The sequence below is a fragment of the Lepisma saccharinum genome, chromosome 14 (genome assembly GCF_977018435.1).
Source record: "Lepisma saccharinum chromosome 14, izLepSacc3.1, whole genome shotgun sequence".
NCBI lineage: Eukaryota > Metazoa > Arthropoda > Insecta > Zygentoma > Lepismatidae > Lepisma > Lepisma saccharinum.
In genome coordinates, this window is record NC_139242.1 from 69,913,565 (window position 1) to 69,933,031 (window position 19,467).

A 19,467-nucleotide genomic window follows, 5' to 3' on the forward strand; every position below is an offset into this window, starting at 1 on the left:
GGGTTGCCAAACAAAAAAATTATCACAGACTATAAAATGTCTACCACCAAAATGTGTTTTAAACACTTGTAAAAAAAACATGTTTAAAACAGATTGTTTTAAACGTTTAAAACATTTGTAAAAAAACAAAGCCGTGTGTTTTAAACGTTTAAAACAAAGTGTTTTAAACACTTTTGTTTTAAACATGCCAACCCTGTCTACTAATAACATAGAAAAATAAACTCTAATACACAGTCCAAGACCTGACGTCCGGAATCACATTGCGATGTTCTTCTTGTGTTACGCACGCATGCTATTTATTTATTCATTTTATTTTACTTTTCTTTCAAAATTAATGCCATTTCGTGACTGCAAATCACTCCACAAATATAACGGTTTCCATCAATTCACGTACCGCCTTTCAAGACAAACAAATCTACATAATATATTCCAAACACTAACAAAGCCGCATTACTTTCATAAGAAAATTAGCACAGAATCTGATCGCACTGCCATCTATGTTCTCATCAGTCGCGGGAACCAGTTTCTTGGGTCATTTTCCACACTACGTTATTCAAGGCGCTGTAGTACAACAGAAGGTGAAGAGAAGAGGCCCCAGCAAATGTGCCTCACTCCGTGGAAAGTTCGTATACTGGACAGGGTTAGATTTTTTTTGTAATTATCATAAATGAAAATTCCAAACTCTTGCATTGCATTACATATGTCTTGACGAAATAAGTAAATACACCTTTAAAAGAGTAATGGTGTGGGTAGGCCCGGCCTGATAGGACGCTTCGCCACTGAGTATTTCCAACCATGCCGTTGTTTTGCAAGAACATGACAATTTTAACTATGTTTGCCTAACCTAACCGAAACTAACCTTGCCGTGCATGTTCGTGGGACTATTTATGAATGGTATGTGGGGTTTTCGAACCGGAAAAAAAATACAAAATGAGTAACACGAAAGTAGGTATTTTTCGGTGAAGGTTGGAAACACTGCACACCCACTGACAACTGTAGTCAAGATTTGCCCACCATATTGTGTGTAACGCAACTCAAAAACGAACGAACAATAATTACTCGACAAGTGGAAAATTGAAATTATTGTCGTGAAAAAAACGAAATCCCACCTTCAAGAATCCTTAGCAATGCAGAATACGAAATACCAATTTGAAAAAGAAGAAAATAGAGGAATTTCAGACGTTTGGCGGATACTGAAATTTTAATCATCTGAGAACACGACTATTACTCCTTTCTGAATCATGACACACCCGAGCCTCCAAAGTTGTATCTAAGACGTTGGAAGCTCAGGTGTATGGTGACCAGACACACATTCAAAAAAGAGGACAGAGCAGGCGAAAAAGGAGGATAAAGTCACAAAAAAGAGGACGCCGCAAAAATTTGCAACACATTTGCCATTACTCATAATTTAATCAGTACATAAAAATCTTAATAACACTTTGCTAACAGAGACCTTTCAGGCGATCTCTCTCATTTAACAAATGACAAAGAATATCTACAATTTGAAGCACATATTTTTACTCCTTTTCTAATTCTTGGATATTAGAACGAAATATCCCCACAAGTGAATACAAATGTAACAAGTAAAATTAGCTTTAACTTATTTCCAAACACCGAATTACAATTTTTAAGTTGTTTACGTTGGGTAGAGAAATAATTTTAATGCCATGAACATTTCCATCACACTTTCAACAGCAGGGGAAAGTGACAGCCACCTTACAGTTTACCTCATATTCGTTTCTTCCTCCATCCTTTAAAAGCTGGACATTTTCTTGCAAGATAATTGTTGAATTTACACTTTTGCTTCGTTATTTCATGAAAGTAAATATTACTTAATAATGAAAATTCTCACTACGCCTTTCTGTATCGTGTGTGTATAACTCGAAAAGGAACTGGCCGATCCCCGTGGCGGAGTGGTTGGCATACCGCGTCACAACGCCAGCGGTCACCGATTCGAATCCCAGCCTAGGCATCAGCTTTCTTTGTGACTGCCCCTTAATCAAAATCATCATACCATCGCTCATATCCATCTTCGCAATTAGCCAAAAGTGGCAGAAGAGCGAAGTAAAATATAGCAAATCAATCAATCAAGTAACTTAACAGACTACATGCGTTCCAGCAGTCTCAGAGGGCGAAACAACGAGTTAGAACTTAGAATAATAGTAATGACTAGGGTGCCGAATTTTGCCTATTTGCCATTTATATTCCATTGTAATTAGTAATACATAGGCTTCAATGTTTAAAGTTTGTTTCATGGTGTTTCTAGTCCTGAAACGCGTGCCTATAAATACCTATTTTGATAATCGTGCCCAAAGAATCGCTATTCTGCAATTTTTGCATTGAAGAATGTAAGGCTGTGTTGATGTTGTACTGACTGAAATCTGGTATTTACCAGATTTGAGGGTGTCAATTGATTGGAACATTATTTTAAAATATTCCTTTTGTTACAATGGTGCAAATTGTTTTTTCATCATTTGTTAAAATTCGCACAGTAGTTGGCACAAACTGTTTTTGTGAGAATTACTTTTCCCCACAAATGTGAATTTCGATCAAAAGAGTGTTAATTAATATTAATAGTTTGTTATCGTACTTTTATGGATAAACTGAAGTGTTAATGCTAGGGGTGTGCGGGACAGATTTTTTTGGTCGGGACGGGAAATTTTAAATCCCGACATTCGGGAAGGGAAAAATTTACAATTTCCCGAAGCTCTGGAAATCTCGAATTCTACACGTCATTTTCACTTTAAGTGATTATTTTTACATTTCTGGAATAAAAACTAACAATTTCCGATAAGTTCCAGACACTTACAATGCAGAAAACGTCGAAAATTAATGACTTTTTGAAGAGAAAAAATCGGTATTATATTTCCCGACTGCTCGGGATCCCGCACACCCCTAGTTAATACAGTTTGTGCAATGTAAGAAGAAAATTGAAATAAGTTCACATTCACAATCATTGTCTATTTTAATGTCTTTCTTAGTTTATTTATAGTGCCTCTTTAAGTGCCTATTTCAGAGGTTTTTAGTGCCAATAATGACTCGGGAAAGTGATCGTGTTGAACTCCCAGATGCTAGGTGAGCATTACTCGAATACTTAACGCTCCCTAAGGGATGTGCCTTAAACGATGATCGTTATATGTAGAAGCATTCTCTAGGCGGCACATTGGCTATATGCTTTGCTATAGCTACTCTTTCCAAAAAGGAGGACATTTACCAATTTCTTAAAAATCCACCCGGACGCCGGACAGACACCTAAAAAGGAGGACATGTCCGGACAAAAGAGGACGTCTGGTCAGGTGTGTCAAGATGATTCGGAAAGAAGTAATAATAGTCGTGCTCCAAGATGAAAGTAGCGACATCGCGAGTAGCCTCCGCTTTTGAGATTAGTGGCGTGCCAAAAGGAGGAATAAATTTACAATACCCAAAGTATCTCCGGTTGCTTTCAAATTCGGCATACTCACTAATTTTGGCCTCGTGATCACTTGCTTGTCGTGTAGAATTCGTTGTTAATGACACTCTTTTGTACTGAAAGTTCATTTGTGGATCTCTTTATACATCGCAAGTTTCTAAATCCTTCATATTGTAAGTCAAGTGTTCGTTCATGAACGGCAAATATCATATCATGTAATCTGCAGTGTTTATAAATGAATGTATTGCAATACTGATTGCTTTCAAATTGGACATACTCACTAATTTTGGCCTCGTGATCACGAATATGTGTAATTGTGAGTAATTGCTTGTCATGTAGAATTCGTTGTTAATGACACACTTGTAGTTTTGTACTTAAAGTTCATTTTGCGATATCTTTATACATCGTAATTTTCTAATTCCTTCATATTGAGAGTCAAGTGTCGTTCATGAACGGCAAATATTATATCATGTAATCTGCAGTGTTTATAATAGAATTTATTCATGCTTCTAGTTTAGCTGAATAAAACGCGAGATAGTTTCTGAAATGCAAATACCGTTCCTTCGTTAAAGAAACTTTGTTACATTGGTATAAGTTTTGGTTGTATGGTAGGTACCAGTTTATGTTGTGTTTCTAATTCTACTGTTTCTTGTAATTAAATATGATTTTAAGTATATTAAATCAGTCGTGGTACATTATCAGTAAATTTTATCATTTTAGTAACACTAGGTTCTATTATGCTTTTGAATTCCAGCTAATGAAGACTCACATTATTGCCACTTTTGCAAGATCCTGTCATGGAAGAATCGTTTTCGATGTACTTTTATCATTTGGCGTACTCACATGAATTTGTGTTTAATATTTTACTTGGAATTGTGTGATTGCATGTCATCTTTAAAAACAGAAATACAACTTTGGTTATTACGGAAGTTGCATCACATCGGCCTAGTTAGTACTACTTTACTATACCGGAGACACCTATCAATGATTTATTTCGCAATTTTTTACATTGATAACGTACTATTCTGCGTTGCGGAACATTTCTTTAGGTGAAATAATGGATTTCTAACGAAAATAATGTCTTATTTCTTACATACGATAGCCCCACGAACGAGGGGACGAGGTATGCCTACTAGGTTAGGTTAGGCCTGTTAGGTTAGGTTCCATCAGCACTCCTTTCATTCAATTTAGTATATACGGACAACATCGGAATTACAAATTCCACGGCATCTTCCACACCCGGCAACAACTTCACGACGCATCTTCGACACATCGTGTTGTAGCAGCAGCAATAGTGCGTATTGTGCTCTCGTGCAGAAAGCAAATGGCGGCAGCAGCAATAGCGCATCGGAAATAGATTTTCGTAGAAAACCACATGCATTCGCATTAAAATGTATCAAAACTACATTCCCGAACATCAACAACGCTACAGAAAATGATTTGCATAAGTACTTTCTCCTGTAAATTTGAAGAAATCTGTCTCCGGTATAGTAAAGTGTTACCGCCTAGTTTACATCAATATACCATAACAGAATGGGGCCTTCTAGGTGCTACGAATTCGCATGGGCTACTGTGATGCCACAGGCATGGGCGCCTTCTCCCCTGAAATTTCTGGAAAGATTTAATGTAATTTGAATGGTGAAATTGTAGCGATATTTTATAACAAAAAGTATTGTTTTCTCCGTCTTATAGGCCATAAGTTAGAGCAACTATTGTTATTTGAAGTAGGGTTACATTTAAGCTTACAGTCTATTTTTACACTGATTAACTATAAAAAACAGCTTTTTATAATGAAAGCAATGGCAATTGTGCGTTGGTGAGTTATTTCTCTTGAAAAATACATGATTTCCCGGTCAAATATATTCCACGATGAAAGAAAATATCTCGACGAACATTGTAAACCTTGGAGAAACTCATTTCTGTAAGTAGTTTCTTGTGTAAAATTTAAGAAATGTGTCTCCGATGTATGAAACTGTTAACATATAGATCTTACACATACAAATACAAAATACATAGCCAAGAATTGTAGAAATTGGGGTTTACTCTGATATTATATCAAAATCCCCCAAAGAAAAGCTGGATCGAGTTGACAATACCGGACCACTCCAATTTCTATGAAATTTCTCCTAATCACGAATCTGCATGTAATAATTGTCAGTCGAGTATAGAAATAGAGAAAAAAATGAAATAAACTATGTTTTCTGAACGTAACGTTACCAGTCTGTTATAGGGAAAACACATTTCACTCATCGATTTAGTCATTTTTTACATTCGTACTTGCTTATTATGCATTGCAAAACATTCTTTAAGGCGGGATTTTGCTTTTTTCACTGAAATAATTGTAATTTTTCACATTACGAGTATTTATTGTTCCTTGCTTTTTCGCTTCTGTTACACGCAATATGGCGGACAAATCTTGACTAGCGTTGTCTATCATCTGTGGGTATGCAGTGTTTCAAACCATTTTTTTTTTTTACGGGCTCCAAAACCCCACGAACCATGCACGGATAGCGACACGAACCATTCCCGGCAAGGTTAGGTTAGGCAAACATAGTTAAAATTGTAATGTTCTGGGAAAACAATGGCATCATTGGAAACACTGACCGGGGTTTACGTCATCAAACGCACAAAACATTTGGTTCACGTAGTCGAAGGTAATGGAGGCAAGAGCTTTTGTGCATCACAGATACTTTAATGTTGAAAAATACATATTTTACCGGCTGAATAAATTGAACGAAGGGAGAAAACACTTCCACGACCTTTCAAAAGTCATATTATTTTCCTGTAGTTTACGGTTATTACAAGCATAAGAAAACAGTTTTTCTTTGTGACGTTTCAGGAGAACACACGCTCCTTTCATCAGACATTTATTTTCATGTTGACTAAAGATACAGTTATAACAATGGTTACTAATTTTTTAAATGGATTCTTTTTGTTTAAAAAATTAGTAACCATTGTTATAACTGTATCTTTAGTCAACATGAAAATAAATGTCTGATGAAAGGAGCGTGTGTTCTCCTGAAACGTCACAAAGAAAAACTGTTTTCTTATGCTTGTAATAACCGTCTACTACAGGAAAATAATTCTACAATGCAAGCAATGCATACATACAAGAAAAATTATCTTTCAAAAGTCTACAAAAACTCAGTTCCATAAGTACTTTCTCCTGTAAAATTGAAGAAATGTGTTTTCCCTATAACAGACTGTTACCTGAGAACAGTAGCTCCACGGAACATGCCATTTTCCTCTAATGGGTGTCACTTATCACGCAACACTTTAGCAACATTGTGTTCTGATGTCACGGGAGAGAGCTTTTTCATGTTAGGTAAGACAGGGTATAGTTCTCTTAGCCAAAATGTTAATTTTTCTTTGTATTTATGCTAATGGAACCTAACCTAAGAGGCCTAACCTAACCTCGTAGGTATTCCTCGTCTGATGTCAATATTCAAGGTAGCAAGATTGTTGTGCGTAAAGGAAGACCATTAACGAATTGCGAAAGAACGATGGTTCCGAATTGCTGTGTATGGACAATCACCGTGGTAAATCACAAGGTTATTTTACAAGTTCTACACATAAATGTACAATTTTAACAAGTGACTGCCAAATATGAACTACAGATACGTCATCAGGACACCGAAATTAGTAAGTAGGCGAAATTTTATAGAAATTGGAGAGTGGTCCAGTATTGTAAACTCATGCTAAAAGGCTTAACATAAGAAGATATAGAACACTACAGCCTCTAGGTGAAACTAATTATCTAACTTCATTTGACATTTCAATTTGCAAGAAGAATATGTGATTATACTACGTTATATACATTTTGTCTTATGTTAAAGTCGCTTCCATGTATTCGGCTATAGAATAAAAAACATGCTTCAGAACATTGATTTTATCTTGTGCTTGAATATCATCAATTTTGGTTCTTTCCTCACATCTTGTGGTAGTTTATTGTAGAAGAGTTTAAGGGACCTTTCTTATATAAGTTAAGGTGGCAGTGTTTCTGTGAAGTTTGTCTTTATTTCTTGTGTTTAGGCCATGTATTTCCTCATTTGTGGCAAAGTTGGAAATATTTTGCTTTACATAAATTAAGCATTCATAATTGTACATGCAGGGGAGAATTAACACATTAAATTTATGGAAAAGAGTTCTACGAGTAAGCTTTCTTTACTCCAGCTATGATTCTTATATCTCTTTTTTGAAGCATAAAGAGGACATTGAAGTGGCCCTTGTTACCCCAAACCATTTCATTACCGAACAACAACAGAAAGTTAATCCCTCAGAATAAATATTCAAATGAAAGTATAAAAATGTATTTAACTGGTAGAGCTCTGTAAGTGAGTATATGGAAGAATAAAATAATATACTTGACTATTTCTCACTTCAAAGTTATGTATGATAACATTTTTTAATATATATTTTTTCATATTTCTTTACAAACTGCCAAACTGTAAAATAATTTTGATGTATTCTAACATATGTAATTACTAGAAATGTTAAAACCTTGTAATAGTGTGTTGATATATGTAATTGTAAAGGAATTTGACCTGTTCAACATCATGTACCTTATGATCTAATGAACGGGAAATGAATGAATGAATAATCCTATATCTTAGCAAAGCCTCAAAGTTTGCCATATAAAGGCACTTTACATGGTGCTTTGGATGTCTACAATTTCTCGAAGGACACACTACTTAATTTTGATTGTAGCGTGTTTATGTGTTGTGTATAGCTAAGGTGTTCATCTAGTAGGATACCCAGAACTTTTGCATTTTTTTAGGCTCTAGTTGTGTATTCCCAGATATTAGACTGAGGCTTATTTGGTTTCTAGTTTGAATTATAGAAAATGTATTTATTTTTTTTATTTTATTTTTTTTGCTGTGTAGAGCATCTTTGGAAGTGTCTGTTATTATAATATTTGTATCATCAGCATATAAAAAAAAGTATGGACTAGAAATTGGCTCGAATGAAAATATGGTAATTATTGTGTAGTGAACAAGCTTTTTAATTAACTCTGGCATATTCATACACGAGATTTAAAGGATTCATTCGTACAGCAAATATTTTGTTTTTAATACACATGTAATAATAAGTATTTTCATTATCAGCTAATCATATTTTTCACGTACCAATCTCATCGGTTTGCATAAATACCTAACTATTAATGAACTGAACAGAAATGCACATCATCTCTGTTACTTTTTCTTTTATTGAGAATCACAAACACAACCAATACTCTGAAACCACAGACAAAAACTTTCCTTTGTCAAACTCCCAGCTTATCTTCACATGGTCAAATTTCACTCTGATTGGCTGTTCTGCAGAATCCAGCCGAGGAAAGCCAGTTGTAACTAGAACATGGCCTAGTCGTCAAAACCTATCAAGCAGCCAGCCCAGTGGCCATGATTTCCACCCAGGTGGAACTAGGGCATTCCTACTGGAAATCCAGTACCGTGTGATTCGGCCTTAATAGAGTACCCAATAATCAGTCCCATCCCTAATAAAAATAAAGAAAGTGTGATGGCATAAATTTGAAATATCAATGAACTGTGTTTTAAATACTATAGAATTATTTTGAGAATTCTGTAAAATTTAGGAAAATGCATGTAGAGTTGGCGTGGGAACCCTGTTAGTCCTTATAGCTGCTTTCATCTATCCAAGGAATCAAAACAAAGTCCTCTGTGTAGCAGTCAGACATGCACCAACTGATCCACCATGACCCCAAACATTTATTTATTTATTTACTCAGAGTTTCAGATACAGTCTTATTTGGCCATTTTACACTGAAACAACATAAAGTAGAAACAAAAAATAACAAAAGATAAAAACAATAACAACGCGGGATAGATTTATATCTTCTTGGTCAGTAATATACAAAAATTATGTTCTGGAAGGAAAATATCTACATTCAGGGGAAGTTTGTTGTAGATTTCTGGGAGCCTGTAAAACAAGGATCGTTGTAGAAGGGATAGCCTAGTGGTTGGGTTGTGGAAGAGTTGCAGGTTGCGCGTTTGCTTTTGGGGTACCCTAAGTGTGAATTTACTGATTAGGAGATCTGTTCTGATTTTGCCATTTATTATCTTGTATAAAAATTTCATGTCAGCTGGATCACGACGAAAGGATGGAGTGTGAATATTCAGAGCAGCCATGGTGTCTGATTTGGATACATGTCGAAAGGAAGGTATTCTATGGCGAACAATTGCAAGAAAGAAACTGAGAACAGAATCTATTCTGGTGAGATTGGTTTTTGAGGCCATTGCTCAAATTGGGGAATTGTATTCAAGGACGGGCGAGATGAAAGATTTAAAGAATAAAGCAAGAGATGATGGGTTTTGAATTTCGCTAAATCTGTATAGAAGACCAAGAAGGCACATGGCTTTTTTAGTGGTAGCTATAATATGATAATTAAAAGTGAGTTTTTCATCCAACATAATATTATTGCCAGTTAACAGAAACTTAATATAAAGTGTTCATTAAATAATACATGTATATTTGTGACATGTACATATAAAATAATATTTGTTTCAGAATCCAGGTCATGCGGGCTTCATAAATCATGGATTCAGAAGAAAAAGATTTTACCAGTTCTGATTCAGATGATGAACATCCCGAGATAAAGACTGAAATTGATGAGTTAATGACTGTTGAGATTAAGGAGGAAATAGTTGATGATGACTATTACCATCAAGATGAAGCTCAACCTGATCATAGTGCAGACCATAATGAATCTAGTGAAACTCAAAAAACTGTTGCAGAGAATCTAGGGAATAGCAGTGCAGAAGCCACAAATGAAGAAAGGTAAGTTTATGGATTTTTTTAAAAAAATGCATTATCAATTCTACATAGAAGAACTATGTGGAGAGAGAGCCTATTTTTTGTTGTAAGGTTACACAGTTTAGTAATGTATAAGCAAAAAGTCAATTCTTATGTGGTGTAATGTTTGCAAATGAGATTGATTCATAATCCAGTGTCATCATTATACACACACATTTTCCACATGAATCAAAATCTACAGGGTGTTTCTAAAGGTCGTTTACAACGCTTGGGAGGTGATTCCTCACACGAAAACAAGCAAAAAGTCTAAGTTCCATTTTTACGACTGAGGCTTCGTTTCCGAGATAGGAGCCTCGCAAAAGGTGACAAAGTGAACGTCACACCTGACTGGGACGAATACTATAACAGATAGAGAGGCGGTTCCAAGGGAATCATAAAGGAATCGTATGTGCTCAGTCCGGAAGTCACTATGAAAAGTTCACTGCACGCATGCGCAATGGAGTCCTCAAAGGAATTGGGGATTTCCAGCAAAAAGAATGCATGGAAAAGGTATGTAACGCAGCAAGAAGGGCCGTGACAATGAGAAATGCGTTAAAGACAACACACCCCGACCTCAAACATCAAAACATGAGCACGGAACACAAAATCCGAAAAGGTGAGCATGGTTGCATACCCCAGTTACGCGAGGAATGAACGAATCATGTCATGTGGCATACGAGAGACACATTACTACACCAGGAGGAGGGAAAGAAAAACACAATATCAGATGATTACGACAACGTGTATTTTTACACGCGACAACTACGTAAGATCCTCCCCCCCCCCCACAGACAACAAACAACAAATGCTACAATGTCTTACGCACAGACAGTGTGTGTCACTGTACAACAATTGAAGATGTCACTTTCACCACACAAAGGGGATGGGGAGCAATACCAAGAGTGTTCTCACTGGGATTTGCCGAGGGCGATAATCATGGACGGTTTTAAAAATGTCTGCCGTTCAAGTCTACGCAGAGATGACAGTGACGAATCAAGGATTGTCGACTACGAGCAAACAAGTCAGGTGTATCTGCTACCGTCGCGGCGGCGGCGTTGATGCGAGCAACGAGGTCCTCAGCTAATGTGACAGGTGTGTCTTATACGAGGGTTTTCATTTCTCCCCAGAAGAAAAAATCGAGAGGGTTGAGATCTGGCGCCCTCGGTGGTCAAAGCACAGGCTCATCCCTACCAATGAACCTATTGCGAAACTCGTCATGCAGAAAATGTCGTACATTACGATCGAAATGAGCTGGTGCCCTATCGTGTTGGTGCCACATTTCTTGCCGCAGTGTCAAAGGTACGGTCTCCAACAGTTCAGGCAGAACCTCACTAAGAAATGAATGATACGTGCGACCATTCAGGCGAACAGGGAGAATGTATGATCCAATTAAATGATCATGTACTATCTCGCACCACACATTCACTGAAAACCTGTGATGTTGATGGGCCACAAAAAGTGCATGTGGGTTGTGAAAGTCCCACACATGACTGTTTCAACTATTGAAGACATCCATCCTGGTGAAAATGGCTTCATTTGTCCACAATACCTTTGCCCCGAAGTGAGGGTTTGTGTCCAGCTGATGCAACAACCATTGGCAAAACTCCATACGAGGGCAAAAGTCACGAGGTAACAGTTCTTTACTTTCTGCAGTTTAAACGGGTGCATTCCTTCCTCTGATAACACTCGCCAAACATTCACATGAGACGTGTTTCGCGCCCGAGCGAGCACTCGCGTACTGGTGCCAGGATGTTCTGCGACCCCTGTTAACACATCTTCTCCAAACTGATGTGTGCGTACACTTCGGGGTCTTCCAACTTTCTTGCCGCGGTGGAAACACTGACCCTGTTTCACGCAGTCGACTGTCCACTACCTGAAAGAAGGCGTGAGACGGTATACGTCTATGTGGAAAGACGCCATAAAGACGCCTTGCCTCATGGCTATTACCACGTTCCTCCCCATACATGAGATGCATGTCTGCTAGATGCTGGGTCGTATACGCAGCCATCTGTGTAATAGGGAGCTGGAACTGCAAAGTATCGTTTTTTGTTTAACACTGGCACACTGCACAAATCGGCCGTATCACCGTACGAACACCACAGACCAATTGTTGTGATATTTGACTTGCCCACTCCACCACGTCAACTTCTTCCAATACAACATACTACAGTAGTACTCTTCAATGCGTATGGCAACCTAGAGCGAACTGCTGATCATATCCCAGCACTTGCAACACGACTGGGAAGACTGCCGGAGAGAACCAACCCTTCGAGTTCCTCTCGCGGGTACAGCAGTCATGAAGGTCAAACGTAGACTACGAGAGCCAGACTTGCCTGCGCAACGCTTTCAAAACTGGTCTCTTTTACGTCACAGTGATCGCTTCCGAACACTCTTGGTATTGATCCCCACCCCCTTTGTGTGGTGAAAGTGACATCTTCAGTTGGTGTACAGTGACACGCACGGTCTGTGTGTAAGATATTGTAGCATTTGTTGTTTGTTGTGTGTGTGGGGGGGGGGGCATTACGTAGATGTCGCGTGTAAAAATACACGTTGTCGTAATCATCTGATATTGTGTTTTTCTTTCCCTCCTCCTGGTGTAGTAATGTGTCTCTCGTATGCCACATGACATGATTCGTTCATTCCTCGCGTGTAACTGGGGTATGCAACCGTGCTCACCTTTTCGGATTTTGTGTTCCGTGCTCATGTTTTGATGTTTGAGGTCGGCATGTGTTGTCTTTAACGCATTTCTCATTGTCACGGTCCTTCTTGCTGCGTTACATACCCTTTCCATGCATTGTTCTTGCTGGAAATCCCCAATTCCTTTGAGGACTCCATTGCGCATGCGTGCAGTGAACTTATCATAGTGACTTCCGGACTGAGCACATACGATTCCTTTATGATTCCCTTGGAACCGCCTCTCTATATGTGATAGTATTTGTCCCAGTAAGGTGTGACGTTCACTTTGTCACCTTTTGCGAGGCTCCTATCTCGGAAACGAAGCCTCAGTCGTAAAAATGGAACTTAGACTTTTTGCTTGTTTTCGTGTGAGGAATCACCTCCCAAGCATTGTAAACGACCTTTAGAAACACCCTGTATACCTGCCTGTAAGCACATATTGAACATGCTTACCAATTACTTACTGAATCTATTCCGTGGAATTTCTCTAGCCCACTCCCGTATATTTACATGGGCAGGATATGTGTTCATAGTATTATAATTTAACACCTTCATGCTTATAGTTTTACTAATTATTAATTTTGAGTAGTTTAGAATTTTTGTCACAGTATAATTTCTTATAAATTAATAATCTTGTGCAACTTGTTTCAAGTAAATACAAGAAACTTAAACTTGAAATGAGCAATATTGCTTGTGGGTGCTTATAATATATTTTTTTAGGGCTGAGCCGATGCATTAATATTGATCAATACTTCTGTGGCATTTTAGTCTTTTTCAGGGGTCTTTCCAAAATGCCACTTGAACCTTTCACATATTCTAATTTTGTACATGGCACAGTGGTTTGGATCTCACTATAAATTGTAGGTCCAGTCCCGATTAGCCTTTCTGTGGACTTAAAACAACAAATCATTCAAACACACATATTCTAATTTACCCAGAAATTAAGCAAAATTCAAAGTTTCCTTTATTTTGCACCAATATTGTGTGAAAAACTATATTTCTTGAATATTTTGAAGCAAAGGTCTGGTAAATTTATGCTTATAATTGGAATGGAATACTCACTCATTAATATTAATAAGTATTTTGAATAACTTTTAATTAAGTGCTTAAATCTTTGCATAACCACAGTTGCTATCAAATATAAAGCGCAGACTTTACTTACTTATAGCTTACATAGATGGTTCTTTCCAAAACACATTTTTGGTTGGTTGCCAGATCCTTCAGTGTATCCAATAAAAACACATTATAGGTAAAGTAAGAAAGTTAAAAACTGGAAGAAAATTGCTAAAATAATTAAAGTCACTTGATTAAAAAATGGCTGATGTGACCAATTATACCAATGTACTTTCATCCAGTGTACCTATTAGACAAAAAATTGTACATACAATATCATCAGTAAATAAGAAAACCTGTTAAAAAATTCAATGAAACTCAAGGTGATAGAGTGGGGAAAATGAGTTTTGATATTAAGAATCTGTATTCAAGTGTTCCTCGAGGTCAAGCCCTTGAGACGAGAATTATGGCTCAGAGGATGCCATATTGAAGAGCTAAAACATGGAACCTGATGAGATGAGCTGATGCCTGTACTGCACACAACATATTTTTCTTCAATGAAGTAACTTACAGTCAGGGGGGAAGGGTTACCACTATCTTCAATTTTAGCCAACATATGCATTCATTATATCGAAAAGTGTACATAACAATATAGTTCTGTACAGAAGGTATGTTTATGACATAATCTGTATTTGCAAAAATTAGCAAACTAAAAACCAGTTGTTTGCAAAATAAAATTAGGGTCATTCAAGGATTGATTCGAGGAAGAAAAATCGATGGATGGCATGCTGAATTATTTGGACTTCGAAATAAGTGACAACAAGGTTGAGATTGGAGTGTTTCATAAACCGTTGAGCAGTAAAACCTTCATACACAAAGAATCTGTGCACAAATTTAGAAGGCAATGTATGGTTTAATTTTATTTGGAGAGCTAAGAAATTATGCAAGAACCCAGCAAGCTATAATAAAGAGATGGAATGGATAAGTCAGAAAAGAACAGATATTCAAACTATATGATATTGAAAATCACACAGAAAGTAGAGATGAAAATTTAAGCCAATAGAAAAGCTGATCAGGACATGAACCAAGTAAAAATGTATCAGCGTGCCATATAACAGACTCAATGTGAGAAGAATTAAAAGAAACTCAAGTAATTATGGGATAACTGATGTGTTTAAACCACCGTCCCAGAATGGGAAGTTTATTTGTCAAGCATAAGCATATGGAGAACAAAGACTTTAATAATTACCCTGCAGTGTCAGGGGTGTACGAGATCAAGTGTGGCATATGTGAAAAAAGCTATGGAAATTACAAATAAGGTGGAGGTTTGAAGAAAGGTTTAGTGAGCACGAAACAGATGTAAAGAAAGAGAACCGGAGGACAGACCTAAGGAACTGAAAACTAAAGTACTCGAAACCAGAATAATTTCCGAGATCTGAACACAAAGAATGAATAGATATGATGGTGATATCGAGAAAAAATGGAGTGATTTGATAAAGGTTGATGTCGTCAATTCCCCAATAAAATTTCTTGGTATTCCTGGCCAGTCTAATCTTGAGAGTGAATTCAGCTTACCCAATGATTTAAGAAGAGGAGCAGAGGGAAGGGGGGCTGCCAACAAGAAGAAATGCAGAGGAAGACCAGGGTTGCAGATATTGGGTGGGCACTGATGAGCGTTGTTAATGCAAGATAGCTGACGACGATGAGCCAGTTTCTAATCAAGGGACTTTTAACCATTTTCCTTCTGATTTCAACTTTTCACTTTTTAATGTGATATTATTGAATTCACTGAAGAAGGGTCCGATGACGGACCCGAAATGTCTGTTTTGGAAAGCACCATTTAAGCCACACAAGTAACATCTGTACTTTATCTTTGATAGTTAACTTTTAATTGTAACGATGTTCATGCATCAGAATCGGTGGGAATCTAAGAATATTGTCATCAGTATGAGTATCGGTTAACCTTTAGTGGACGGAGCATCTTGCACCTGTATTCCTGTTGAAGTCTGCACCTTTTCAATCATGCGCTTTTCAAACTTGCCACAAAGTACAAAAAAAATTGTAGTTCAAAAACTTAATTATCGTAGAGAGATGAAATTGATTTTGTTTTCTTTCTTAAAGACAGATGGGACTTTTAGCAGAGGTAAAATGTATACGTTGTACTTCCAAATAATTAGTGTTAAAGGAATAAGAAGAAAATTGGCATATGGCATACTCTTGTCTCCCTGAATAGACTGAAGTGAATGGGACAATTTCATTTGTAGCGTTGGCCCTATGGATGCTGGATGGGTCAAATTTGGAGGGAAGCATGACAAAAGAGGATGTGCAATGCTCGTGCTAAATCTTTTTTTGTAAAAAAGAAACTGAAATTATGGTGTTTGGAAATTTTGCATAATTGCACATCCCTCGTGAATCCTTAATTGTCGAATGTTGCTTAAAATGTTGCTTTTTACTCATTCTTGCTTGCAGAATTTATTTTTTTCAAATAAATGTAGTAATGTAGAAAGTATAGCAATTTTTATAAATTATCCCATAATAATATGTGGGTGACAAAGGGAAAATAAGGACTTTTTTCAAACCTCGCTTGTTAATAATAGTAACAATAGATATATATATATTGTTTTGTAATTTTAGTATGTCATGCCTTCATACATATACTAAAGATAAAAAAAGGCAGAACTGAAATAGCATGTGTAGTTTTCAAGAAATGGCACGTTAATTGCTGCCGTGCACTGCTGATCGACCATCCATCTTCAACGGAAATACAGACATGGTTCCAAATTTGACCATCTGGACGCTAAAGGTTAAAAGTGGTTATTAGCTCAGCTGCATAAATTTCTTTTGAAAAACTTGAAAATTTCAGGATTTATGATTATTGTCTATATGGTTGCCCTCCTGCAAATGATTCTTATATGTGCAAGGAGTTGCCTTATTGTGTGCTCATCATCTCCTCCAGTCTATTCAATACTTCCAGGTTTCAAATCCATTTAAACTTCCATTACTTCTGCATAAACAATTCCTTCCTGTGGTTCCCTTCCCAATTAAAAATGTGAAAGAATGCACATGTCTTTTGCCAATGGTTTCAGTGTCTTGTAGAAGCATTACCAACAAAATAAAGACACTAAATGAAAGTACATATGTGAACATAGCACAATTTTGTTACACTCGCTTGCTAAACATCGCACAATATCCCAATCCTTGACACATACAACTGCAGTGAATGTAGCAACATGAAACATGCAAGCACAAGCAAAGTGGAACTGAGAGGAGAAAACAAATTACTGTCCACTTTAGTTTGAGGGCTCACTGTGGTATTTCTCTCCTTCGTCCGTCAGTACTGCAGTATGAACATAACATAAGTGGTTCCCTGTTTCATTACGTTGGATTGTTGTAGCATTTCTTATGGGCTGCTCAGGTGCTTTTTTTTTTCACCACAATATGAAAGGTGGAAAATCGGGTGAACAAACTATCATTAACTACAGCAACCAATATAAATTTTCTTACATTTCGTACATTTACACAGGACAAAATAAAAAGCCTATGCAGTTGGTGCAAATATAGCTGATATGGTGACACTGTGCCACTGAAAATGAATGACACATTTTTAAAAGATGATGTAATGTGTAACCTTTTTAAGTCTCTCTGCATTAGTTTTCTATGTAGTTCTTCTCAGTATTCAGTAATATGAAGTTATGTGTTTTTGTAAACTGGACTCTGATTGGGGGGGGGGATTTTCAAATGTCATTGTGTACCAATAGTTGTGTTAACTCTTATTGGTGTTGTTTGAATTAGTCTCTGAGTTATTGTGGCTTAGGACCTGAATGTTTTGAAATGGACTTCAGAGCTGAATATGACAAAAATTATTGTAGGTTATCTTCTATTCTGTTCAATTCAGATTCATTCTATGTGCTGATTCAGTCTAACAGAATTTGCATACTTTAGAAGGCCCTCTTTCTGTTATATTCAAGAAGCTAGTCCCAAACACAATCATGGCATAGCTTTTATAGTGTGTATTCTCTGTTGATGTGACCTTATTTATTTGCTTGCACAAGATATGAACATGAATTTCTGTGTTGGAATTTCCTGACCAAGAATAATTAAATTTCGTGAGAGCTTTTTTTGTCTCAAGATACTTGGCTGAATTTACAACCATAATTTGTGACCAAGAACAGCACCTTTGAGCATAAAATATGGTGGCAGAGTTTAGATACTATCACAGATATGAGAATATAGCAGTCTCTCTCACAGGTGCCATAATTAATACTCCCTTCTTGTTGCAGGATTTCAACCACACTTGAAATGAGAGAGACTGAAAGCTCACTGCTTTCGTGCTGTGACAAACATTTCTCCACCATAAATGACTTTTTGAAGCATTTGAAAGAAGAAACAGAGGGTCCAGAAGGAGCCCATAGTCTGAGAAAAGTTTCAGAACAAGGTGATAAACCATTTCAGTGTGCTATTTGTGCAAGGCAATATTCGTCGGAGCAGAACTTAATGTACCATTACAAAAGCCACTCCACAGATGTACCTGGCCTGCCATGTGACATTTGCGGAAAATTGTTTAAGAAAAGAGGGCTGTTGCTGAAACACGCAGAAGTCCATCCGGGGCCGAAAACTCACGTGTGTAATGTTTGTGGCAAGGCTTTCAGGTATGAGAGAAATCTTCGCACTCATGAACATGATCACAACGGTGATAGTGGTTTTACATGCAGCGAGTGTGGGAAAATGTTTACTTCAAAACAAGCCTTTCGAATCCACTGTGACGTTCATACAAATCGTAGGAGAGCGGAATGTGAAATATGCAAGAAAACATTCAGCACGAAGTCAAATCTTATGACACATTTGACAAAACATTCCGGCGAGAGGAACTTTCAGTGTGACTTCTGTAAGAAACTTTTTGCACAAAAAGGCCACCTCGAACGGCATTTGCGTATCCATACTGGTGAAAAACCTCATAGCTGTGAGTTTTGTGGGGAGTCATTTGGGGATCCCACAAGCTTAATACACCACAGGAGAGACCACACTGGGGAAATGCCATATGTCTGTGAAGAGTGTGGAAGGTGTTTCAAGAGAAAAGGAACTTTAAATGCACACAGGTCCTCACATTTTCAGCACAGACCTTTTGTCTGTGAACAGTGTGGCAATGCATTCAAAAGAATCAACCATCTACAAAGACACAAAAAACTTCTTCATCCATAAAGAAAATTAACTTTGAAGTTTATATGTCAGTATCTATGGACCTTCGTAGAAGGTGCTATCCAAAAATTCCCAAACTGTGACATTACACCTGTATGACAGAATTTCTGCACCAATTGTATATTTTCTTTCATTTGTATTGTTATTGTTTGTTTTTCTAGTCCAAATGTTAATAAATTTATTAAAGATATCACACTTTCAACTTGTAATGTTCAAGGATTTCAGTGCTTGCCCAGTTATATTTTTTAAAATGGCTTGATTCAAGAATATAAAATTAGTTTGTACATACACACAGAAACTAATGTTCATGCTTACAGTGGATT

General features: G+C 37.1%; 1 protein-coding gene across 4 annotated transcripts in view; it reads left to right on the plus strand.

Annotated features, from left to right (window-relative positions):
- LOC145999002 (uncharacterized) overlaps positions 1 to 19,467 on the plus strand; it is a 133,139-nt gene that overhangs the window by 78,119 nt on the left and 35,553 nt on the right. For 2 of the 4 annotated variants that reach the window (XM_083135864.1, XM_083135861.1), the window contains exons 1-2: positions 3,822 to 4,017; positions 9,935 to 10,204. In XM_083135864.1, the coding sequence (XP_082991990.1) occupies positions 9,963 to 10,204 (242 nt within the window). In that variant the 5' untranslated portion in view covers positions 3,822 to 4,017; positions 9,935 to 9,962. Of the gene's footprint in view, positions 1 to 3,821; positions 4,018 to 9,934; positions 10,205 to 18,228; positions 19,303 to 19,467 lie in introns of those variants that run through there. The other 2 variants (XM_083135865.1, XM_083135862.1) reach the window with 2 other exon arrangements.